We start from the raw sequence: 25741 nt of genomic DNA, 5'->3' as shown, positions 1-25741 counted from the left end.
TTCTGGTTAACCCCTTCAGGACTGAGCCTGTTTCGGCCTTCAGGACGAAGCCGATTTTTCAAATCTGACATGTGTCACTTTATGTGGTAATAACTCTGGAATGCTTTTACCTATCCAAGTGATTCTGAGATTATTTTCTCGTGACATATTGTACTTTATGTTAGGGAAAAAATTTGGTCGATAAATTCAATATTTATTTGTAAAAAACAACAAGATTTAGAGAAAATTAGCAAAAATTAGCATTTTTCTAAATTTAAATGTATTTGCTTGTAAGACAGATAGTAATACCACACAAAATACTTACTAGTCTATATTTCCCATATGTCTACTTCTTTATGTTTGTATTGTTTTTTGAACATTCCTTTATTTTTCTAGGACGTTACAAGGCTTAGAACTTTAGCAGCAATTTCTCATATTTTCAAGAAAATTTCAAAAGCCTATTTTTTCAGGGACCAGTTCAGTTCTGAAGTGGCTTTGAGGGCCTTATATATTAGAAAGTCCCCATAAATCACCCCATTTTGAAAACTGCACCCCTCAAAGTATTCAAAACAGCATTCAGAAAGTGTTTTAACCCTTTAGACGTTTCACAGGAATGAAAGCAAAGTAGAGGTGAAATTTACAAATTTCATTTTTTTTTTCGAAAATTCATTTGTAATACATCTTTTCTGTACCACAGAAGGTTTTACCCAAGAAATGCAACTCAATATTTATTGCCCAGATTCTGCAGTTTTTAGTGGTCCTAGTGGTCCTAGTGGTCCACATGTGGTCCTAGTACGGTAATGGACTAAAACACCGGCCACAGAAGCAAAGGAGCACCTAGAGGATTTTGGGGCCTCCTTTTTTTAGAATATATTTTAGGCACCATGTCAGGTTTGAATAGGTCTTGTGTTGCCAAAACAGTAAAGACCCCCCAAAAGTGACTCCATTTTGGAAACTATACCCATCAAGGGATTTATCTATGGGTATAGTTAGCATTTTGAACCCACAGTTGTTTTGCTATATTTATTTGAATTAGTATGTGAAGATGAAAATCTACTTTTTTTGTGAAAAAACTTAGAAATTTGAAATTTTTACAAGGAATAAAGTATAAAAAACACCCCAACATATGTAAAGCAATTTCTTACGATTATAGCAATACCCCATATGTGGTAATAAACAGCTGTTTGGACCCACAGCAGGCCTCAGAAGAGAAGGAGCACCATTTGGATTTTGGATTTCTGATTTTGCTGGAATAGTTTTCAGTGCCGTGTCGCATTTGCAATGCACTGGAGAGATGAAAGCAGTGGAAACCCCCCAATAGTGACCCCATTTTGGAAACTACACCCCTCAAGGAATTTTCCTAGGGGTAAAGTTAGCATTTTGACCCCACAGTTGTTTTGCTGAATTAATTGGAATTAGTCTGTAAAGGTAAAAATCTACTTTTTTTCTGTAAGAACTTAGACATTTTTAATTTTTACAAGGAATAAAGGAGAAAAAGCACCCCAACATTTGTAAAACAATTTCTCCTGATTACGTAAATACCACATATGTGGTAATAAACTGCTGTTTGGACCCACACCGGGGCTTAGAAGGGAAAGAGCGCTATTTTGCTTTTGGAGCTCAAATTTAGCTGGAATAGGTTTTGGGTGTCATGTCGAATTTGCAAAGCCACTGAGAGACCGAAACAGTGGAAGCCCCCCAAAAGTAACCCCATTTGGGAAACTACACCACTTAAGGAATCTATCTAGGGGTATAGTGAGCATTTAGGCCCCACACGTCTTTTGCAGAATTTATTAGAATTAGGCCGTGAAAATTAATATCAACATTATTTCCACAAAAATGTTAAATTTTTTCAATTTCACAAAGGATAAAGGAGAAAATGCACCCCAACATTTGTAAAGCAATTTCTCCCGAGTACGGCTATACCCCACATGTGGTCATAAATGGTTTTTCATTAGAAAGTAATTAACCCTTTCAGTTCGATCTATGTTTTGCTTTTTCTTTTTCGTTTTTCCTCCCCGCTTTCCAAGAGCCACAACTTTTTTATTTTTCCAACAATAGAGCGGTGTGAGGACTTATTTTTTGCGGGACGAGCTGTAGTTTTTATTAGTACCATTTTTTCGTACATAAGACTTTTTGAACACTTCTTATAAAAAATTTTGGTAGAGCCAAGGTGACCATAAAACTGCGATTTTGGCGTTTAAAATTAATTATTTTTCACGGCGTTCACCGAGCGAGATCAATAATGGTATATTGTACTAGCTTGGACTTTTACGGACGCAGCGATACGAATTTTGTGTATTTTGTGTATTTTCTTACATTACCTTAGAGAAAAAATTTGAAAAGGGTTTATTTTTGGACTTTAAATATTTATTTCATTTTTTCCACTAATAATAACTATTTACTTTTGTTTTTACATATTTTATTAGTCCCCCTAGGAGACTTGAACCAGCAATCGTTAGATCACTGGTAGAATAAACTGCAATACTAATGTATTGCAGTATATTGTCATTTTTCCTGTAACAGCGTGATCGCTGTTTCTGTCCATTAGTCCCGGGTATCAGCTGTAATACACAGCTGACACCCGCAGCGTATGGCATGGGCTTAGCGCGTGAGACGGTCCATATATCACCCCCCACACCACGACATGCTATTAAGTCATGGTGCGCGAAGGGTTTAATGTGCAGCAGATGGTGCAGAGTGAAAATTACAATTTTCCACTTATGTGCCATTTTAGTGCACTATATGTTGTGCCCAGTTTGTGCCACAAATACCTCATAAAATATTAACCGGGTTCTCCTGGGTATGGCGATGCCATATCGGTGGACGTAAAGGGCTGTCTGGGCACGCTGTAGGGCTCAGAAGGGAGGGAGCGCCATTTGGCTATTGGAGCGCAGATTTTGCATGGTAGTAGCTCTGGCGTTTTGCTGGTATTTCAGTTTATAATGTGGGGGCATATGTAGGCTGGGCAGAGTACATCAGGGCATAATAAGAGGGTATAATAATGGGGTAAATAAATAATAATCTGCAGATATGTGGACAGTGTCGCACTTATAAATGGCACCCGATCCTATCCGCTTTTGGAACGCTCTGCACATTTTGCATCGCCATAATCTGGGAGCCGGAACTTTTTTATTTTTTCACCACCGGAGCTGTGTGAGAGCTTATTTGTTGCGGGACAAACTGTAATTTTCATTGGTACCATTTTGGGGTACATGTGATTTTGTTGATCACTTTTTATTCTATCTTTCGGCAAGCCAGGTGAACAAAAACCATCAATTCTGACAATGATTTTTATTTATTTTTTACGGCGTTTACCCTGGGCTATAAATTACCATTATATTTTATTCTGCGGGTCGGTACGATTACGGCGATACCAGATGTACATAGGTTTTTTTTATGTTTTGCAGCGTTTGCGCAATAAAATAACTTTTTTAGAAAATAAATTATTTTTTTGTGTCACCATATTCTGGGAGCCATAACTTTTTTATTTTTCAGTCAAAAAAGCTGTGTAAGGGCTTGTTTTTTGCGGGACGGGTTGTAGTTTGTATCGGTACTATTTGGGCATACATGTGACTTTTTGATCACTTTTTATTGTATATTTTGGGAGGGGTGATGTCCAAAAAATAGTGATTCTGGCATCGTTTTTCGTTTATTTTTTTTGCGTTGTTCACCGTGCGGGAAAAATAATATTATAGTTTTATAGTTGGGGTAGTTACGAACGCGGTGATACCAAATATGTGTACTTTTTTGTAATGTGTAATGCATTCCAACTGTCATTGTGATGTAACAGTCACACTGACAGGAAGCCTACGACGACCACCCTCCGGCTAGTCCTCATAGGCTTCTGTACATGGCAGCCCGGAAGCCATTGTCTGGCGTCCGGTTGCCATGGGTACCATCGCCAAAGCTGCTTCTAGCACTCTGCCCGGGATTCCAGCTCTGCTCCAAACATCACTGTCCATATATGGACAGAGATGTCAGGGGCAACCCCAGAGCTGGAGTCCCGGGCAGAGCACTAGTAGGATCTTCCTGGGACTCCAGCTGTGGTCCTGACATCACTGGGACTCTTGCTCTGGGGAAGCCCCTGACATCATTGTCGATGTATGGACAGTGATGTCAGGGTATTCTACAGAGTCCCGGAGCAGAGCCTATACTAGCGCTCTGCCCGGGAGTCCGCTCTGGGGAAGACCCTGCACACTGTCCATATATGGACAGCAATGTCAGGGATTGCCACAGAGTCCCGGAGCAGATCCTGTACTAGAGCTCTGCACTGGACTCCGGCTCTGGGGAAGCCCCAGACATCGCGTGTCCAAACATGGACACCGATGTCAGGGAATTCGACACAGTCCCGGAGCAGAGCCGATACTAGCGCTCTGCCTGGGTCCCCGCTCTGGGGAAGACCCTGACACACTGTCCATATATGGGCAGCGATGTCAGGGAATTCCACAGAGTCCTGGAGCAGAGCCTGTACTAGCGCTCTGCCCGGGACTCCGCTCTGGGGAAGTCCCTGACACACTGTCCATATATGGACAGTGATGTCAAGGAATTCCACAGAGTCCCGGAGCAGAGCCTGTACTAGCGCTCTGCTCGGGACTCCGCTCTGGGGAAGACCCTGACAGACTGTCCATATATGGACAGCGATGTCAGGGAATACCAGAGTCTCGGAGCAGAGCCGATGCTAGCGGCTCTGTGTCCCGCGGGCCGTAGATGACAGCCCCAGGGGCCGCATGCTTGAGACCCCTGGTCTTAGTGCTCGCTGCCATTGCCACATTATCTATTAATCCATGAGGCTCACAAACTCCCTGATGAACCAGAACATCTGGGGAAATGCGTAGGAGTATGACCTCTAGGAGAAATACGTAACTAGTATAGGGATAGGTTCCACAGACAACGGGGTCGTTCTTTTTAGAACGAGTGCCCAATATCGTTGTCAACAGTGAGGGCTGAACTTTACTTTAGGGTCAGGTAAATTATTACTATATACCCTTATGATCCTGAACAACCCTGCTGTATGCACTCTAAGAACGTTTATCTAATATCTATGTTATGAATATGTAGGCCTATAGGCACTACAACTATATGGAGTAGTAGCTCTAGCTATATTACGGAGCTAACTATAGGGATAGGATTCAGAGACAACGGGGTCGTTCTTGTTAGAACGAGGGCCCGATATCGTTGTCAACAGTTAGGGCAGAGATTTAGTCTTAGGGACAAGCAGAATACCACTGTATAATCCCATGATCCTAAGCTACCCTGCTGAACTCATTCTAGGAACATCTATCTAACAATTATTATGCTGAATACGTAGGCTGTATATGCAATACAACTATACTAATATTATACACATTGACATTGTTATTCCATTTTTATGGGAAAAATTAAAAGTTATATTTTAAAAAATTACCCTTCCTCAATATAGTTGTAGAAAGTTACACAAGTCTCAGAACTTCAACTGTAATTCCATCTCAAAGTAGAGAACTACAACTCCCAGCACGTCCAGACTGTTATTATGTGATATCAGGGGACATTACAGCGAGGAGGTATAAGAGGAGAGGACTACAACTCCCTGCATTTCCAGACTGTTATTATGGAATATCAGAGGACTTTACAGGCAGGGCCAGTCTTAGGATAGATGGCGCCCCGTGCAAAATGATCTTTCGTCGTCCCATCCCATCATTTAAAAAAAAATGCCCCATAAAAAAATTATAATGCCCCTGTAGTGACCCCATACAGTATAATAATAATATTTAATAATATAATATATTACAACCAATTCAAGGACACAGTATTTTGTCCTAATTGTGGCCACAGTATTATGCCACCTGTAGTACCCCTACAAAGTATAATGTCCGCTTAGTGACCCCCACATAGTATAGCGCCCCCCCGTAGATTTTGCCATACAGGCTCCCTGTAGACAGTGCCATAATCCCCCACCACCTCCTTGTAGGTCGTGAGATACAGCCCCCATACCTCCCCCTTGTAGACAGTGCGATACAATCCCCCACCTCCCCCTTGTAGACAGTGCCCCCAAACTAAAAACAAAATTTGTACTTACCTAGGCCCAGTTCGCATGACGAACTGAGCTGCTCCACGACGGGATCCTGTAGCCTAGTACAGAGTTTCCCAACCTTTTCGGACTCGAGGCAGCACTGGAAAAATAACATTTCCTTAGGGCACCCCTACCAAAATTGTTTCGAGAAAGACAGAAAACGGCTAAAAAAAAACAAAACACTACACTCGTAGGGTATGTTCACACAGCGTTTATTGTAAAGCAAAAAAAATCGGCCTCAAAATTCCTTCAGGAACTGACAGCGTTGTTTGACCTTTTTTTGTGTTTTTTCTTAAGCCATTGAAGCTAATGCAAAAGATGCAGGTAAAAAAGCTCCAAACGAGAGCCGCAGCTATTTTCTGCTCCCTATTAATTTCAATCGGAGGTCAGAAGCGGAAACCACTTGAAGACCATCAGCCCCCCGCTCACAGTAAAATGACCATCAGCCTGCCACTCACAGTAAAATGACCATCAGCCCCCCTTTCACAGTAAAATGACCATCAACCTCACAGTAAAATTACCACCACTCACAGATTCCCCCTGTAGGTAGCGCCACACAGCCCCTTGTAGGTAGCGCCACACAGCCCCCATGTAGGTAGCGCCACACAGCACCCTTGTAGGTAGCGCCACACAGCCCCCTGGTTGGGAGCACCACACAGCCCCTTGGTAGGGGGCGCCATACAGCCCCTTGGTGGGGAGCGCCACACAGCCTCCTGGTTGGTAGCGCAACACAGCCCCCTTTTTTTGGTAGCGCCACACAGCCCCCTGGTTGGTCGTCCCACACAGCCCACAGGTTGGTAGTGCCACACAGCCTCCTCATTAGTAGTACCACACAGCCCCTTGGTAGGGAGCACCACACAGCCCCCTGGTTGGTAGCGCCACACAGCCCACAACCCCCTGGTTGGTAGCGCCACACAGCCCACAACCCCCTGGTTGGTAGTGCCACACAGCCCCCTGGTTGGTAGCGCCACACAGCCCACAGCCCCCTGGTTTGTAGTTCCACACAGCCCACAGGTTGGTAGTGCCACACAGCCCCCTCATTAGTAGTGCCACACAGCCCACTGGTAGGGAGCGTCACACAGCCCCTTGGTAGGGAGCACCACACAGCCCCCTGGTTGGTAGCACCACACAGCCCACAGCCCCCTGGTTGGTAGTGCCACATAGCCCACAGCCCCCTGGTTGGTAGTGCCACACAGCCTACAGCCCCCTTGTTGATAGCGCCACTGTAGCTCCCTAAAGGAGCGGAATTCCCATGTGGCCAGGGATTCCGCTCCTGGAGTGCTCCTTGATGTCTCTGTCCATATATGGACAATGACATCATTGGCTTCTCCTGGAGTGGAATCCCCGGTCACAGCGTCTACAAGGAGTTTCCCAAATGGCACTGTCCATATATGGACAGAGACATCAAGGAGTGCTCCAGGAGCGGAATTCCCCACCAGACGGGGATTCCACTCCTTCAGGGAGCTACAGTGGCGATAGCAGATAGCAGAGCAGGAAGATACCTCCCTCCTCTGCTATAGTGCCGTCGCTACCGCTGTAGCCGCTGCAGCGGCCGCTAGCGGCACCACCGCCCTCATGCCTGGTGTCGCCGCTAGCAGCCGCTATGGCCACTAAGTGAAGAAGCTCCCGAGTGGAAAGGCGACTGCTGAGTCGCCGAGCCCAGGCGCTTCTGAAACAAGCAGGGAAGGGAGCCAGCGCAGCACCCCCTTCTACCTGCTGGAGTGATGCGCCCTGTGTGAAGGCACAGGTCGCACACCCCTAAGCTGGCCCTGAATACAGGGCGGAGTTATAAGAGAGTACTACAACTCCCAGCATTTCCAAGCTTTTATCCAGATTTAAATAATCACTTTTCCACTTACAGAGCTCAGATCCCTCATGTCACATGATCATTATCACAGGTCTTTCAGCTATTGCCGTGTTCAATCTATCCTCAATGCAGCAGCCAGGCTCATATTTATGACCATCCGCTACACCAACGCCTCTAATCTGTGCCAGTGACTGCACTGGTTGCCCATCCCCTTCAGAATAAAATTCAAACTTATTACTCTCACCCACAGAGCTCTCCACAGTGCTGCGCCTCCTTACATCTCCTCCCTCATCTCTGTCCACCACCCTACTCGGGCTCTACGTTCTGCCAACGACCTTAGATTAAAGTCCTCCATAATCCAAACCTCCCACTCCCGCCTCCAAGATTTTTCTCGTGCTGCACCCATCCTCTGGAATGCGATACCCCAGACAATCCGATTAATTCCCAATATCCTCAGTTTTAAAAGTGCCCTGAAAACACATCTATTTAGATAGGCCTATAACATTCCCTAATCTGACTCCTTTCCATGGCCCCCTTATAGATTAGTCATCAGAATAAGATTCCCTCACACTCCTTCTCTTCATGTCAGTCATACATGGATACTGGCTGGTGACCGGATCATGCAGCTTTATGTTACCACCCATGTGTATAAAAATGGCTGGACTATTGTACAGAACAAACACTGTTACACTTTGTGTCTTCTTTATTTCCTCATAGATTGTAAGCTCTTGCGAGCAGGGTCCTCACTCCTCAGGTTTGAATTGTAAATTAACTTTGTCACAATGTAATGTCTGATATTGTTTGTTTCATGTTCCCTCTAAATTGTAAAGTGCTGCGTAATATGTTGGCGCTATATAAATAAAGATTATTATTATTATTATTATTAGAGGTAGATAGCAGTTTTGGTTGGGTGTTCTCTCTGTTATCAGCATGTAGCGAAGATTTCAGATAGCACTAGGTTGTTGATGGGTGCATAGATAGGGGCCCAACTCTCTGTACTGTGAGAATATATAACGCACACGAATCGGAGTAGATTTCAAAAGGAAAATGTATTTCATGCCAGTGTGCTGGACCGTATCCTGATCGATAGTTCCCCTACTGAGATAGTGTTCTAAGATCTTTTAGATTTTTTGTGCAATGCGACTAGTTGGATCATGATGAATAGCCGTATATACTGTACTGTCACTTAATTGTCTTTGTATTTCTCCTACATAGTCAACCTCATCCATAATAACCAGAGCCCCACCCTTATCGGCTGGTTTGATCACTAGTTGTTTATCCTCAACAACTGAGGAGAGTGCCTGTCTATCTAGATCAGGGGTCTCAAACTCGGCCAGGTAAGTAGGCCACATATAGAAAATATTTGAAGTTGACGGGCCACATTACATTCAAATTTGATACAATACAAAATTATTGTTAATCAATTAGTTATTTGAACTACTATAATAATACTACATTATTATAACGATACTACATTACTATAATACTACTACATTACTATAACAATACCACATTATTATAACAATAATACTACATTACTATAATAATACTACAATACAATAATAATACTACATTACTATAATACTACAATACTATAATAATACTACATTACTACAGTATAATACTACACTACTATAACAATACTACATTACTGTAACAATACTACATTACTATAATAATCCTACATTACTATAACACAACATTACTATAACAATACTACACTACTATAACAATACTACATTACTGTAACAATACCACATTACTATAACACTACATTACTATAACACTACATTACTATAACACTACATTACTATAACACTACATTACTATACACTACATTACTATAACACTACATTACTATAACACTACATTACTATAACACTACATTACTATAATACTATATTACTATAACACTACATTACTATAACACTACATTACTATAACACTACATTACTATAACACTACATTACTATACACTACATTACTATAATACTACATTACTATAACAATACTACATTACTACATTACTATAATAACACTACTACATTACTATAACACTACATTGCTATAATAATAATACTACAATACTATGATAATACTACATTACTATAACAATACTACATTACTATAACAATACTACAGTACTATAATAATACATTACTATAATACTACATTACTATAATAATACTACATTGCTATAACAATACTACATTACTATAATAATAGCGCAAGGTTTAAACTTAACGGAAATGTGCGAGATTTCTCCAAGTGCTTATTTCAGTTTTACAGTTGAAGTGTCGCTAAATGCAGTCCGGCGGCTCAGTTGGCAGCGTTTGGCAGACACACAAATGTCAAGATTAGGCAGCCCCTTTTTAGATAGTGCCACGGAGACCTCTATAGATAATGCCACAGTGCCCTCTGTAGATACTGCCACAGTGTCCTCTGTAGATAATGCTACAGTGTCCTCTGTAGATAATGCCACATACCCCTAGATAATGCCACAGTGTCCTCTATTGATACTGCCACGCTCCCACCCGTAGGTAACGCCACAGTGCCCTCTGTAGATAATTGCACAGTGGCCTCTAGATAATTCCATTGTCCTCTGTAGATACTGCCACAGTGCCCCCTGTAGATGCTGCCACAGTGCCCTCTGTAGATGCTGCCACAGTGCCCTCTGTAGATGCTGCCACAGTGCCCACTTTAGATGGTGTCACAGTGCCCTCTGTAGATAATGCCACACACATCCCTTGTAGATCGTACTTCACATACCCCCAGTAAATAGCTCCATTGGGGCTCCCTCTAGGAGTGGAATCTCCAGCCAGAGCGTTGCGATGCTTTGGCCGGGGATTCCTCTGCTGGAGGATCCCCTGACATCACTGTCCATACATATATGGCCAGAGATGTCAGAGACAACCCCAGAGTTGGAGTCCCGGGCAGAGCGCTAGTAGCACTTCTACTGGGACTCCAGCTGTGATCACGACATCACTGTCCAGCTTTGGGGAAACCCTAGACATCACTGTCCATATGTGGACAGCGATGTCAAGGGATTCCACAGAGTGCCGAAGCAGAGCCTATACTAGCGCTCTGCGAGGGACTCCGCTCTGGGGATGACCCTGACAACACTGTCCATATATGGACAGCGATGTCAGGCAATTCTACAGAGTCCTGGAGCCGAGCCTATACTAGCGCTCTGCCCGGGACTCTGCTTTGGGGAAACCCTGACAACACTGTCCATATATAGACATCGATGTCAGGGAATTCCACAGAGTCCCAGAGCAGAGCCTATACTAGCGGCGCTCTGTCCTGCGGGCCGCAGATGACAGCCTCAGGGGCCGCATGCGGCCTGCAGGCCACGTGCTTGAGACCCCTGATCTAGATGATCTAGATTGGATTGGCTTTTATATTGACCACAATTAAAATCTTGTTAAAAATTTTCAATGTCTCTATGGACCAATTTGATAAAGGTCTCTAGTGGAGGGGAATTCTTGGGCGGAGAGACCATGCTTTTGTTCCTGAGGCCCAACGATTTAGATGTTCGGGGTCATAGTACATATAGCCGCGGCAGGTACAATCACATCATCCTGTCTTCGGGTTTCCCCCTTCTTAGAGAAATTAACCCGAAGTCTTAAATTCCTGATAAATCGATTCAGGTTCATGTCCAGCTGGGATAGGTCATACCTATATGAAAGGGGAAAGGATAGGCCTTTCTGGAGGAGGCTGAGTTGGGCTGGACACAACGATTTGGATGAGATGTTTATCACTATATTTTCAGTGTTAGTAGTCGTACCTGTGACCTTGTCATCATAGTGCGGCCTCTCCCTTCCGTGTCGCTGGTCAATATAAAAGCCAATCCAATCTAGATAGACAGGCACTCTCCTCAGTTGTTGAGGATAAACAACCGGCCTATAAGGGTGGGGCTCTGGTTATTATGGATGAGGTTGACTACGTAGGAGAAATACAAAGACAATTAAGTGACAGTACAGTATATACAGCTATTCATCATGATCCAACTAGTCGCGTTGCACAAAAAGATCTTAGAGCAGTATCTCAGTAGTGGAAGTATCGATCAGGATACGGTCCAGCACACTGGCATGAAATACATTTTCCTTTTGAAATCTACTCCGATTGGTGTGCGTTATGTATTCTCACAGTACAGAGGGTCGGGCCCCTATCTATGCACCCATCAGCAACCTAGTGCTATCTGAAATCTTCGCTACGTGCTGATAACAGAGAGAACACCCGACCAGCGCTGCTCTCTACCTCTAACACGGCAATAGCTGAAAGACCTGTAATAATGATCACGTGACATAAGGGGACGGAGCTCCGAGTGGGTGGGGCTCCTGTGCTGTGTGGAGAAGAGATGATTTCAATCTGGATAACAGCCTGGACATGCTGGAAGTTGTAGTCCTCTCTTATTGCTCCTCCCTGTAATGTACTCTGATATTCCATAATAACATTCTGGACATGCTGGGTGTTGTAGTCCTCTCCTCTTATACCTCCTCCCTGTAATGTCCTCTGATATCACATAATAACAGCCAGGATATGCTGGGTGTTGTAATCCTCTCCTCTTATACCTCTTCCCTGTAATGTCCTCTGATATCACATAATAACAGTCTGAATATGCTGGGAGTTGTAGTCCTCTCCTATTAGACTCCTCCCTTTAATGTCCTCTGATATCCCATAACAGCCTGGACATGCTGGGAGTTGTAGTCCTATACTCTTATACCTCCTCCCTGTAATGGTATCATATAATAACAGCCTGGACATGCGGGGAGTTGTAGTTCTCTCCTCTTATACCCCCTCTCTGTAATGTTCTGATATCCCATAATAACAGTCTGGAATGCTGGGAGTTGTAGTTCTCTCCTCTTATACCTCCTTCCTGTAATGCCCTCTGATATCCTATAATAACAGTCTGGACATTCTGGGGGTTGTAGTCCTCTCCTCTTATACCTCCTCCCTGTAATGTCTTCTGATATATCATAATAACAGTCTGGACATACTGGGAGTCGTAGTTCTCTCCTATTATACTCCTCCCTGTAATGTCCTCTGATATCCCATAACAACCTGGACATGTGAGTGGTTGTAGTTCTCTCCTCTTATAACCCTCCTTGTAATATTCTCAGATATCCCATAATAACTGTCTGTACATGCTGGGAGTTGTAGTTCTCTCCTCTTATACCTCCTCCATGTAATGATATCAGATAATAACAGCCTGGAAATGCTGGGAGTTGTTGTTCTCTCCTCTGAGATGGAATTACAGTTGAAGTTCTGAGACTTGTGTAACTTTCTGTCTGACCTTTGTTCCTCTTGCCGGAAATTGCCGACCACAAACTCTGATCACACGACTAAGAATCTGATGATAAATCACGTGACAATCTACACGGTGGAGTCACGTTATTATGAGCAGCTGCAGCAGCGAATATCCAGAGTAACCGGCGTGTGCAGCACGGACAGCAGCGAGACAGGCGGGGAGTGACTCAGGTATGTGGAGCCATTACAGGGAGGAGATATAAGAGGAGAGAACTACAACTCCCAGCATGTCCAGGCTGTTATTATGTGATCTCAGAGGCCATTACAGGGAGAACATATAAGAGGAGAGAACTACAACTCCCAGCATGTCCAGGCTGTTATTATGTGATATCAGAGGACATTACAGGGAGGAGGTATAAGAGGAGAGGACTACAACTCCCAGCATGTCCAGCCTGTTATTATGTGATATCAGGGAGGAGTATAATATGAGAGAATTACAATTCACACCATGTCCAGGCTGTTATGGGATATCAGAGGACATGACAGGGAGGAGTATAATAAGAGAGAACTACAACTCCCAGCATGTCCAGACTGTTATTATGTGATATCAGAGGACATTACAGGGAGGATATAAGAGGAGAGGATTACAGCTCCCAGCATGTCCAGGCTGTTATTATGTGATATCAGAGGCCATTACAGGGAGGACATATAGGAGGAGATGACTACAACTCCCAGCATGTCCAGGCTGTTATTATGTGATATCAGGAGACATTACAGGGAGGAGTATAATAGGAGAGAATTACAACTCCCAGCATGTCCAGACTGTTATTATGTGATATCAGGGGACATTACAGGGAGGAGTATAATAGGAGAGGACTACAGCTGCCAGCATGTCCAGACTGTTATTATGTGAAATCAGTGGACATTACAGGGAGGAGGTATAATAGGAGAGAACTACAACTCCCAGAATTTCCAGGCTGTTATTATGTGATATCAGAGAGCGTTAGAGGGAGGAAGTATAAGAGAGGACTACAACTCCCAGCATGTTCAGGCGGTTATTATGTAATATCAGAGGACATTACAGGGAGGAAGTGTAAGAGGAGAGAACTACAACTCCCAGCATGTCCAGACTGTTATTGTGGGATTTCAGAGGACATTACAGGGAGGAGGTATAAAAGGAGAGAACTGCAACTCCCAGAATTTCCAGGCTGATATTATGTGATATCAGAGGGCGTTAGAGGGAGGAAGTATAAGAAGAGAGGACTACAACTCCCAGCATGTTCAGGCGGTTATTATGTAATATCAGAGGACATTACAGGGAGGAAGTGTAAGAGGAGAGAACTACAACTCCCAGCTTGTCCAGACTGTTATTATGGGATATCAGAGGACATTACAGGGAGGGGTCTAAAAGGTGAGAACTACAGCTCCCAGCATGTCCACCCTATAATTATGGGATATCAGAGGGCATTACAGGGATGAGTTATATGTGGCGAGAACTACAATTCCCAGCATGTCCAGACTGTTATTATGTGATATTATTACAAGAATGAGGTATCATAGTAGAGTACTACAACTCCCAGCATGTCCAATCTGTTATGTAATATTAAAGAAAATTACAGGGAGGAGGTATAAGAGGAGAACTACAACTCCCAGCATGTCCTGACTGTTATTATGGGATTTCCAAGAACATTTCTGGGAGGGATATAAGAGGACAGAACTACAACTCCTAGCATATCCACTCTGTTATTATGGGATATCATAGGACAATACAGGGAAAAGGTGTAAGAGGAGAGAACTACAACTCCCAGCATGTCCAGACTGTTATTGTGTGATATCAGAGGACATTACAGGGAGAGGTATAAGAAGAGAGGACTACAACTCCTAGCATATCCAGACTTTTTATTTGATATCATTACAAGTATGAGGTATTAGAGGACAGAACTACAACTCCCAGCATGTCCAGTCTGTTAATATGTAATAATAGAGGACATGACAAGGAGGAGGTATAAGAGGAGAGAATTACAACTCCCACCATGTTCAGGCTTTTATTATGGAATATCTGAGGACATTACAGGGATTAAGTATACGAGGAGAATGCAACAATTCCCAGCATGTCCAGACTGTTATTATGGGATATAAGGGGACATTACTGGGAGGAAATATAAGAGGAGAGGACTACAACTCCTAGCATGTGGCAGAATGTTATCCAGACTGAAATCATCACTTCTCCACACTGCACAGGAACCATGCCCCTCATGTCACGTGATCATTATCATAGGTCCTTCAGCGATTGCAGCATGATAGGTAGAGAGCAGCTTTGGTCGGGTGTTCTCTCTGTTATCAGTCACCCCTGTATAAGTGTGTAAGTGTGTATACAGAGAGCTGTCAATCATTGATTGACCCTGCCCACTGGACTCCTGCACCCAGACTGAGCAGGGATTTAACCCCTTAATAACCAGGTCATTTTTAATTTAAGTTTTTCACTCTCCGTCTACTTAGAGGTATAACTTTTTTATTTTTCTGTCGATGGAGCGAGTGAGGGATTATATTTTGTGGGACGAGCTAACGTTTTTGATAACTTTTTACTACCTTTTTAATTTTGTTTTTGTTTTTTAGAGCAACCAATAAATAGCAATTATAGTGTTTTTTTTACTACTGTGTTCACCGTGCGAGTAAATAATGCTATATTGTAATTATTCATTTTGTTGCGGAAGTCATGGCTCAAAATATATTAGACTGAAATTTAGACTGGTGTTCCAACCGACACTAGATTATATCGATATATCGGAGAGAAGTAAGAGACACATACATTTCTTGTATGCTCAAAAATACTCCTCTGAGGTTTATTGCCAAAAACAATTACAATAATATTACTCAAAAGGGGTGTATGCTTGAGGTAAACCAATCAGAGGCAATGTGAAAATAACTCTGATTCAGACAATAGCATACCATGAGAATATTTCATATTGAGCAAATCACGGACATACAATACATTTCAAATATAAACCTATAATTCTTCATTAGATGCTGACGTCAGGTTTGCAGCTGGACTATTTCTCTTGCAAGAATACAATAGCTTGTTCTTCTAAATGGGGGAGTTATATTCACATACATATGTCAATGCTGGGATAAAGAGAAATAGTTGCAAATATGAGAACTTTATGTCCGGGCGTTCAGCCAGACTGCTAATTGCTAGCTATGTCAAGGTTATGCAAAGAACATTCAAAGATGATATACTTCTGAAATAGAAGGGGAAGAAGGTCATTACAGGTGGAATAGAAACCAGCATCCTACTTGATCATTTACAATGTAATTTAATACAGAGAATATAAGCAAATTGACCATCCATTACAAACCCCATATTTTTCTCATTTTAAATTACAGAGATTATAAACCTCAAACAATATAATCAATAGGACCACAACTAATAATATAATGCCATCACCAATCTCATGTATTTCCCCTCAGGTTTGGGTTTTGGGTCCCTGCAGTGATACCTGTTGTTTATCATTGTGTTTTTTACGTTACTTTAGAGAAAAAATGTGAAAAGGTTTTATTTATTTTTTTTTATATTTTTTGTACAAAAAAGACAAAAGTATTGTAGGTATGATACATTTATTGGCTAACCAATACACTATTTTTTACTGTACTTTGTACATAACTAAAAACTTTAGCTAATTTCTAAAAATCGTATTACTCCCCTGGGGGAGATTAGATGGTTAGATCGCTGGTACAATACACTGTAATTAGGGCTGGGCCATTAATCAAATTCATTTGATTAATTTGCCCTCAATGGCTCTGGACGATTCTGTTTTTTAAGAGATCACACTGCATGTTCCCTATATGTAATGTCACCTCAGCTGCTGCAGAACCTCACAGTTCATATCAAACACTAACTGCATAGTGTGCACCATGTCTTGTGAGATGTCAGCAATGTCTCCCCAGTATCCGCCATGTGCCAGGTTGTCAGGAGTCAGGTCTTCATTGTCTGGGGGGAAATGTCTTCATTTTACTCTTCACACCTGAGAGATATGCCATAAATGTCTGATATATGGGGGTCCCACCTCTATGTGGAGAACAGGGGGCCCCTGACCCGCCTGGTAAGGTGATGACTGCATCCAGGTGGAGAATGAATGGAGAGGTGACCACACATGTGCACGACTCTCTCCATTCACTTGTATAGGAGTTCCAGAAACAGCCGAGCACGGCCAGAGGTGGAGCCACATCTATCAGACATTACTGGCATATCCTGGGGGGAAATGTCCATGTTTGAAATACCCCTTTATTCCATGTGGTGACGGCTCTGAGAAGATGTTTCTATCAATGATCAAAAAGTGAGGTTCTGTATGTTACACATGATGTTGTCCCCTGTATGATTTCCATCTTCTCCTTTCCTCATAAAGACATTTGCAGTACTAGATCCTCCAGTTCCTCCAGTTTTCTCATCTTCTCCTCCACAACGTTCCTTCTCCTGAGTGACCCACCAAGGATGGACAAGGACAGGAATGAGATGAGCAGAAGAATATTAGACTTTACCTTGGAGATCATCTACCTGTTGAGCGGAGAGGTAAACTTTTCTACATTATAGAAGAAGTCACACATAGAGAAGGGACAATACATAATAGGAAGTAATAGGAAGAATCAAGTGTCCTGTATAACAGCGTCCAGACCTTCCAAGTGACTTCAATAAGCCACCAGCAGAAAAGCTGAAGATCAGCTACCAATATGGTCAGTTATATGTCATGTCACCAATGCAGCAATAGTAATGTTATAGAGCAATGAGAATGACAAGGAACCAGGAGGATCAGGATGACATCTATAAAGAAACATGATGATGGCAGGAGGAGAGCACATGGTCCATCTAGTCCCCCCAAAATGATTTCCTTTTTAGTTTTGGCCTCGTTCTATTTTCTCAATGTCATTTTGTAGGCGAGGTCTCCAGTATTACATATGTGGGGGCACTAGAGCTCTATACAGCGGGGTCACAATCTCCCTCTTTCTACTGAGGTGGGAAATACTGTGCTCAGTTCTCTAAGTGTCTCTCTCCATACACAGGAGTACACAATAGTGAAGAAGACATCGGGTGACTGTACGACTCCCATCATCCATGAGTCAGGAGGATGGAGCAGTAGTCAGAGCCCCATCACAGAGCGTCCCCCTCACTCCCGGATACATGAGAGGAAGATCTTAGAACTGATCTACAAGATGACTGAGCTGCTGACTGGAGAGGTGACACTGCTGGGAATGCTGGCAAATTCTACAGTAACAGCGCTGGAGGTGTCTGGGTGATGACTGTATCATTGTGTGTGTCAGGTTCCTATAAGGTGTCAGGATGTCACTGTCTATTTCTCCATGGAGGAGTGGGAGTATCTAGAAGGACACAAGGATCTGTACGAGGAGGTCATGATGGAGAACTACCGGCCGTGCACATCACAAGGTATAAGAAGAGACAGATATATGTTTGGCATTACTGGGGGCACAGACTGCACTGGCGGCTGTGTTGAAGTCTTATTACCGTCATGTGCAGTACATATACACGTGTGTACAATGATGTGTAATGTAGGAGCTTCACAATTTCGGCTCTTCATATCACCTTAGATGCCTTCGTGCTGCCGGCTGCTCATAACTCTGCATTAGAGGTCACATTACATTGTACAGCGCTGGCGGCCGTTCTGGATAAAGGAGCCATGAAGACAAGAAGGACGCTCCTAATGCAGAGTTATGGGCAGCTGGCAGCGTGGACTATGGGCAGTCCGTGCTGTAGTTAGAAGTAAACATGGTAATACAAGTCGTTTGGAAAGATGATTATTGGCACACTCTGGCAGTATAATGGTTTTCTATATAATGTCAGTATAATCGGAGGTTCTCTTTAATATTACAAGTTATGGGTACTAGATTCTGGAGATGGGACGGTGATCCAGGGATTTATTGTGATTTCCAGATTTGGGGTCAGGGATGAGTTTTTCCACTAATGAGATCATTGTCATCCACCACATGGGGGGTTTTGTCTTCCTCTGGATCAAGACGGTCGGATTATAGGTTGTACTTGATGGATTTGTGTGTTTTTTCATCTTTATTAACTATGTAACACAGAATGTATGGAGCAAAATTTACCACTAATATAAAGTACAATGTGTTCCAAAAAAACAATCTCGCAATGACTTGGATAAGTAAAAGCTTATTCCCACTTGTGCTATGTTTACCTTCGGTAGGCAATTATTTATTTTTTTATTAAATATTTGATTTTGTTTTTCTCATTTGATTTTAATAAAAAAAAAATTGGGGGGTTTTTACGATACAACTGTTATGTCTCCTCTATACACTGGAGCTGGATCATTCGCTATCAGTCAAATCCGTAAGTGAAGTGAACTGACGACTTGGCTGAGAGCGGGTCCTTTGTATCCATCGTCATCACCTTAGGTGGGTTAGAGTCACAGGACCTACTCTCAGCCGAGTCGTCAGTTTATTTAACTTACAGATTCGGCTGATAGTGAATGATCCAGCTTCTGTGTATATAGGAGACATAACAGCTGCATCGTGAAAACTAAAATAAAAACTTTTAATAAAAGTCAACATAAAAAAAATGTTTATTCACCTAAAACCAATATATATATATTAATATAAAAATCTTTAAGGAAAATATTGCCTACATGTACACAGCCTTTAAGACGCTAATAAGCGGGCGATGCCTTGACAATTTTTTGGTTGTAGGGAACTCTCAAAATAGAGGAGCCCTGTGTCCCGCCACTTTCATGTGTAGCCACGACCACAGAACGTAGATACAGTTAAATACTATGGCGAAGCAGGGAGCAGTTGGCGTGCCGCCATTCACTCTGGTAGGCCACAGTCTACTTTAGGCCTGCGGCATACAAGGCGCAGGAACATCGACACAGGTGGTGAGGACCTCAACATTGTAATCTCGGCTCTGATCAGTAAACATAGAAGTATAGAGAGAAGTGTCTGATATATAGACAGATATACAGTAGTCATGTATTCAGTCATTGTGTGTTTCCTACAGATGGATCCAGTAGGAGAAATCCACCAGAGAGATGTCCCAGTCCTCTGTATTCCCAGGACTTTCCAGAGGAAAATCACAATGTCCCAGAGAATCATCAGGTAGATGAAGCTGAGCCCTATAAAGGGGGGTGTAGAGATTTTTGGTCCTGCGGTCATAGATGGGGTCATAGATTTTGGGGGTTTCTTATGTTGATCTGTTAGATTCTTCTCACTCTCTGCTGTATTGTACTGAATTGTTACATATGTGAAATCAGGGGGAAGATCTGACTAATATTAAAGCGGAGGATGAAGAAGAGTGGGTGAGGGGCGATCAACCGTGTAAGAGTGAAGTGGAGGAGGAAATTCCAGGAGGTGCAAACAGAGGTAAGTAACAATGAATTTAGAAAGTGAATTCGGAGGTTTATTAAGGTTGACTGCACATAGAAGTTCTCTACAAGGTAATCTATGAATCCAGTCATGCACTAGGCTTTGCATCAGATTTTGGGGAGGCACCATCTGCGATCAACCGCTGCCCTAGCTGCCGGGAGAAAACTCAATTTCACCACTTAAAGGGAATGTGTCATCACAAAATGTCCTATTGTTTAAATTAAGTTTTTATGTTAAAGAGGTTTTCCCATGAGGGACATTTATCACATATCCACAGGATATGTCATAAATGTCATATAGATGCGGTTCCCACCTCTGGGACCCGCACCTATCTCCAGAACGAGGCCCCGTAAACCAGAGGCGTGGCTAGGTTCTCCAGCACCCGGGGCAAAGATTCAATTTGGGGCCCCCCTCCCCAACTTCTTTCCCGACATCTCCTTTCCCTCGCCATGTTTGCTTTCTCTACAAATCAATGAGGTGTCATTTTTTTAACATTTTTTTTTATGTAACTCGAGCACAAAACCACTTATACATTTTACAAGTAATATAGTTATATAAGGTAGTTATCTTAACAATAAATAAAAATAAATTATTTAACGATGTCAGTGCTTGACTAAAACAGATTGTATAACTGAGGCTAATGAGACTATATGGTGACATAATGAACAGCCTCCATGTTCTACAACAGAACTGCTAAAACTTGACTTTTCGTGCTTTTTTTGCCGCAAAAGTTTTTATAATGTCAACATAACAAATTTTCGCAGCCACCTCATGCTCTATGGAAATAATGCTTACGTTTGTTAGTCTTTGTTGTCCCATGACACTTCGAAGATGTGTTTTCAGAAGCTTTAACTTGCTAAAGCTTCTTTCATTGGAAGCAACAGATACTGGTAAAGTGAGGAAAATTCTCAAAGCTGTGGTTATGTTAGGGTAAGCGTCTTGTAGTCCATTCTTGTAAATGGAGCTCAGGAGACTTGCAGGTGTGGCAGTTTTCATTCTTGAGTTGAAATTATTTCATCTTTGTCAAGATCTTTTTGGTATACCTGGGCTAGTTTCATGGCCTGTTGCTTGAGCTTTTCTGTTGGTAATGAGTGAAACTGAGGTCCAGAAAGAAAACCAAGCATTGTATTAACCTTATTTATAGCTTCAAATCTGGTTCTCATTTCAGAAATAATTTTCTCAATTATTTCAAGAAGTGAAATCCTGAATTTGTCCTCCTGTGACAATAGAACACTCTCATCTTCACATTGTTCATCAAACATCCTGTTGATCTTACGTTTCCTTGTGTCTCTGAACTGTGGATCGATGCCGCACCTTTCAGCAATCTGCTTTGCTTCCTCTATGGCATCGGCGGCATTGCTTGTCCTAGTTGACTCTAACAGGTTTAAGAGACCATGAATATGCTTTGCAGACATATCCATTGTGATGATTTCATTTTGAAGAAGTTTGTTGACACGATCAATGCGACAACAAACTCAAACTTCTTGATATTGTTGATTAGAGAAGCAGCCTCAGCCTTCGTCTCCATGTTTGCTACAGGGCTGGTTTTTAAATCATTTAAAGCGTCAATGATTTTGTGAAGGTGCATATAAAAGGGTTTTACAGCTTCCAGCTTTGCTGACCACCTAGTTCTGCTTAGAGACTTGAGGGTAACAATTACGTGTTTCTGTAAAGCTTCCCATCTGAAGGTGGAGGCAACAAAGAACAAGTACAGACAATGTAGTGTCCCAAAGTAATTCTCTGCCTCTCGTGACACACTAGCAGCATTTACACCAACCAGGTTTAGGGAGTGAGCTGCACAGGGAACAAAATATGCAAGATTATTTTCTTGAAGCAATCGTGCTGGGACCCCTTTATACTTCCCCGCCATGTTGGCCCCATTGTGATATGATTGTCCTCTGCAATTTTTTATATCTAAGCCATCCTTTTCTATTTTCTGTAAGATTAGTTCAGTAAGGGCAAAGCCTGTCTTCTCACTCACAGTAAAGAAGTCTATGAAGCTTTCAACAATTTCAGGGCCACACTCTGTAACTTTGACATATCTAATGACTTCAGACATTTGCTCCAAATGGCTTATATCAGGTGTACAGTCAAACATTACAGAAAAATACTTCGCTTCTATGACATCATTAAGTATCTCTTCCCTTATTTTGCCTTCAGTTATGTAAAAAAATGTATTTTGAATATCAGGTGAGAAATAGCTTACTTGTCCTTTTCTATGGAGTTGCAAATGTTCACGCAGAGGCACGTGATAGTGAGAAACAAGTTCAATCAGGTTTAGAAATGTTCCACTTTTAGGGTCTGCTAAATCTAGATTTTCTTGTGAACCTCGCAATGCACTACCCTATTATTACTTCCAGAATTACACTAAGAACTTCCCTCCAATGGTTTTCTTCCAGCACTATCTGATCTTGAAGTTCTTTGTCAATGCCACCCTTAGCTAATGAGGCCTCAAGTGTTTTCCATGAACAGAAACACATCTAATGGTGCAAAGAATTTTTGTGTTCAGGAATTCTCTCAATTTTTTTCCACTGCGTAAACCCTTCCTTCTTTGTCAAAAATGAGAGTTTTTCTGAATGAACATTTGTAAACATTCTGCAAGGTATGCAGTACAAGGCATTTTTTAAGTTGCTGTATTCTAGCCAGGACCGGCGTACACTCTGCCCATTTGGCAGCTGTTTAAAAAACCAATCCATTGTGAGTTTTCTTCCATCTCTTAAACTATTTCTAATGTCAGGTTCATGTACTGTTTTTAGTCTCATGCTGGTAACTAGAGATGAGCGAACTTATAAAAAGTTCGGTTCGGCAGGCTCGCCGAATTTCGTGAAAAAGTTCGATTCGGACCGAACTAGTTCTGACCGAACCTGTAATACAAGAAGGCCCCTAAAAATCGTGTATAACACTGTTTAAAAGCCCTAGAAGCCCTGTATAACACTCTTAGGTCACCCATGCGTGTATTCAAGTACTTTTGAGCTGTCTTTAAGGCAAAGTTAGTGTCAAAGTTACGCCAACATGTATGGCTATAGGAAAACGGATGGGACACGGTGATAACTAACAGAAACCACTGCACTTGTGCATGTTGTATGCTTAATGCATTGTTAAAAAAGGTACAACAATTAACCATTTTTGGCGGCAGACGAAGGCTTCCGGGCCGAAACGCGCGTCGGGGTGGACACCAGCTACTTTATGATGGGTAAGTGACATGCATGTATTCTTCGTATGGTGCTAGAAACAGTTGCATCCTGAGATATAGATACACACATATATGTATAGCTGTAGTCCCTCATGTATACTACTTTCTTGGGCTGTTGTCCCAGGTGTTCGATATAGAGACTGTATACAGCATACTTATCATCATTGCATGCGTTACCCAGCGGCTGTTCAGTGTTTGATAGCTGGGTGCTGGCACATCTATTTCTAAATCACTAATGTTTTCTGCTACAGCTGTGCTTTAGCCCAAGTATACAGTGCCGCTTGTTACACTTTTAGCTTTGGTTGTCCATGCTTCCATGTGGGAATCATCTCTTTGTTGTTACATACTTGTTCATTTTAATTGATTTAATAAAATTTCATTGTTTTATTTATTATGCGTGTGTCAGACTCCAATTTATAGGTTTTTGTTGTGCATGTTGTATGCTTAATGCATTGTTAAAAAAGGTACAACAATTAACCATTTTTGGCGGCAGATGCCTGCCAGGGTTCATACATATAAGGTGGTAAAAGAAGAAGCAATGGCTTTTGACAAGCCCTCAAAAAATTTACCCTTTATGGTGGCAGATGCCTGCCGGGGTTCTTCCATACATGGATGTAAAAGCAACAAGCAATGGCTTTTCACAAGCCCTCCAAAAATTTACCCTTTTTATTGGCAGATGCCTGCCGGGGTTCTTCCATACATGGATGTAAAAGCAACAAGCAATGGCTTTTGACAAGCCCTCCAAAAATTTACCCTTTTTATTGGCAAGGGTGAGTAGTAGCAGCACATTAAAAGACACTGGACAGTCACAGGACAAAGCCCTGTGGTGGGGCAGGCCTGCTTGTAGCAAACGGGCGGCAGTGGAGGTGTATTGGTGGTAGTAGAGGTAGCCAACACAGACAGCAAGGGTGGTAGTAGTAGTAGCAGCAGCACATTAAAAAAAGAGACTGGACGACAGTCACAGGACAAAGCCCTGTGATGGGGCAGGCCTCAGGCCTGCTTGTAGCAGACGGGCGGCAGTGGAGGTGTATTGGTGGTAGTAGAGGTAGCCAACACAGACAGCAGGGGTGGTAGACTGGTAGTAGCAGAACATTAAAAAAAGAGACTGGACGACAGTCACAGGACAAGGCCCTGTGGTGGGGCAGGCCTGCTTGTAGCAGACGGGCGGCAGAGGAGGTGTATTGGTGGTAGTAGAGGTAGCCAACACAGACAGCAAGGGTGGTAGTAGTAGTAGCAGCAGCACATTAAAAAAAGAGACTGGACGACAGTCACAGGACAAATCCCTGTGGTGGGGCAGGCCTCAGGCCTGCTTGTAGCAGACGGGCAGCAGTGGAGGTGTATTGGTGGTAGTAGAGGTAGCCAACACAGACAGCAAGGGTGGTAGACTGGTAGTAGCAGCACATTAAAAAAAGAGACTGGACGACAGTCACAGGACAAAGCCCTGTGGTGGGGCAGGCCTCAGGCCTGCTTGTAGCAGACGGGCGGCAGTGGAGGTGTATTGGTGGTAGTAGAGGTAGCCAACACAGACAGCAGGGGTGGTAGACTGGTAGTAGCAGAACATTAAAAAAAGAGACTGGACGACAGTCACAGGACAAGGCCCTGTGGTGGGGCAGGCCTGCTTGTAGCAGACGGGCAGCAGAGGAGGTGTATTGGTGGTAGTAGAGGTAGCCAACACAGACAGCAAGGGTGGTAGTAGTAGTAGCAGCAGCACATTAAAAAAAGAGACTGGACGACAGTCACAGGACAAATCCCTGTGGTGGGGCAGGCCTCAGGCCTGCTTGTAGCAGACGGGCAGTAGTGGAGGTGTATTGGTGGTAGTAGAGGTAGCCAACACAGACAGCAAGGGTGGTAGTAGTAGTAGCAGCAGCACATTAAAAAAAGAGACTGGACGACAGTCACAGGACAAATCCCTGTGGTGGGGCAGGCCTCAGGCCTGCTTGTAGCAGACGGGCAGCAGTGGAGGTGTATTGGTGGTAGTAGAGGTAGCCAACACAGACAGCAAGGGTGGTAGACTGGTAGTAGCAGCACATTAAAAAAAGAGACTGGACGACAGTCACAGGACAAAGCCCTGTGGTGG

General features: G+C 42.9%; 2 protein-coding genes and 1 pseudogene across 2 annotated transcripts in view; 2 read left to right on the top strand and 1 right to left on the bottom strand.

Annotated features, from left to right (window-relative positions):
* LOC142700497 (uncharacterized) overlaps window positions 1-25741 on the bottom strand; it is a 330989-nt pseudogene that overhangs the window by 176937 nt on the left and 128311 nt on the right.
* The window catches only part of LOC142661124 (uncharacterized), a 161198-nt gene that overhangs the window by 116197 nt on the left and 19260 nt on the right, over window positions 1-25741 (top strand). The window lies entirely within an intron of this gene.
* On the top strand, window positions 17511-21405 carry LOC142665120 (gastrula zinc finger protein XlCGF66.1-like). The gene is made up of 4 exons (XM_075844670.1): window positions 17511-17655; window positions 18144-18317; window positions 18402-18525; window positions 21236-21405. Exons 1-4 carry the CDS (start codon window positions 17578-17580, stop codon window positions 21403-21405), a joined length of 546 nt encoding a protein of 181 aa, XP_075700785.1. The 5' UTR covers window positions 17511-17577.

This window comes from Rhinoderma darwinii, chromosome 1 (genome assembly GCF_050947455.1).
Source record: "Rhinoderma darwinii isolate aRhiDar2 chromosome 1, aRhiDar2.hap1, whole genome shotgun sequence".
In the NCBI taxonomy this organism is placed as follows: domain Eukaryota; kingdom Metazoa; phylum Chordata; class Amphibia; order Anura; family Rhinodermatidae; genus Rhinoderma; species Rhinoderma darwinii.
Note: the sequence above shows the minus strand (reverse complement) of the source record. Positions and strands in the feature narration are given on the sequence as shown.

Coding starts and splice junctions, on each gene's coding strand:
- LOC142665120 (XM_075844670.1), top strand. CDS start 17,578: ATGGACAAGGACAGGAATGAGATGAGCAGAAGAATATTAGACTTTACC. Junction 17,656..18,143: donor TCTACCTGTTGAGCGGAGAG/GTAAACTTTTCT, acceptor CTCCATACACAG/GAGTACACAATAGTGAAGAA. Junction 18,526..21,235: donor CCGGCCGTGCACATCACAAG/GTATAAGAAGAG, acceptor AAATTTTCGCAG/CCACCTCATGCTCTATGGAA.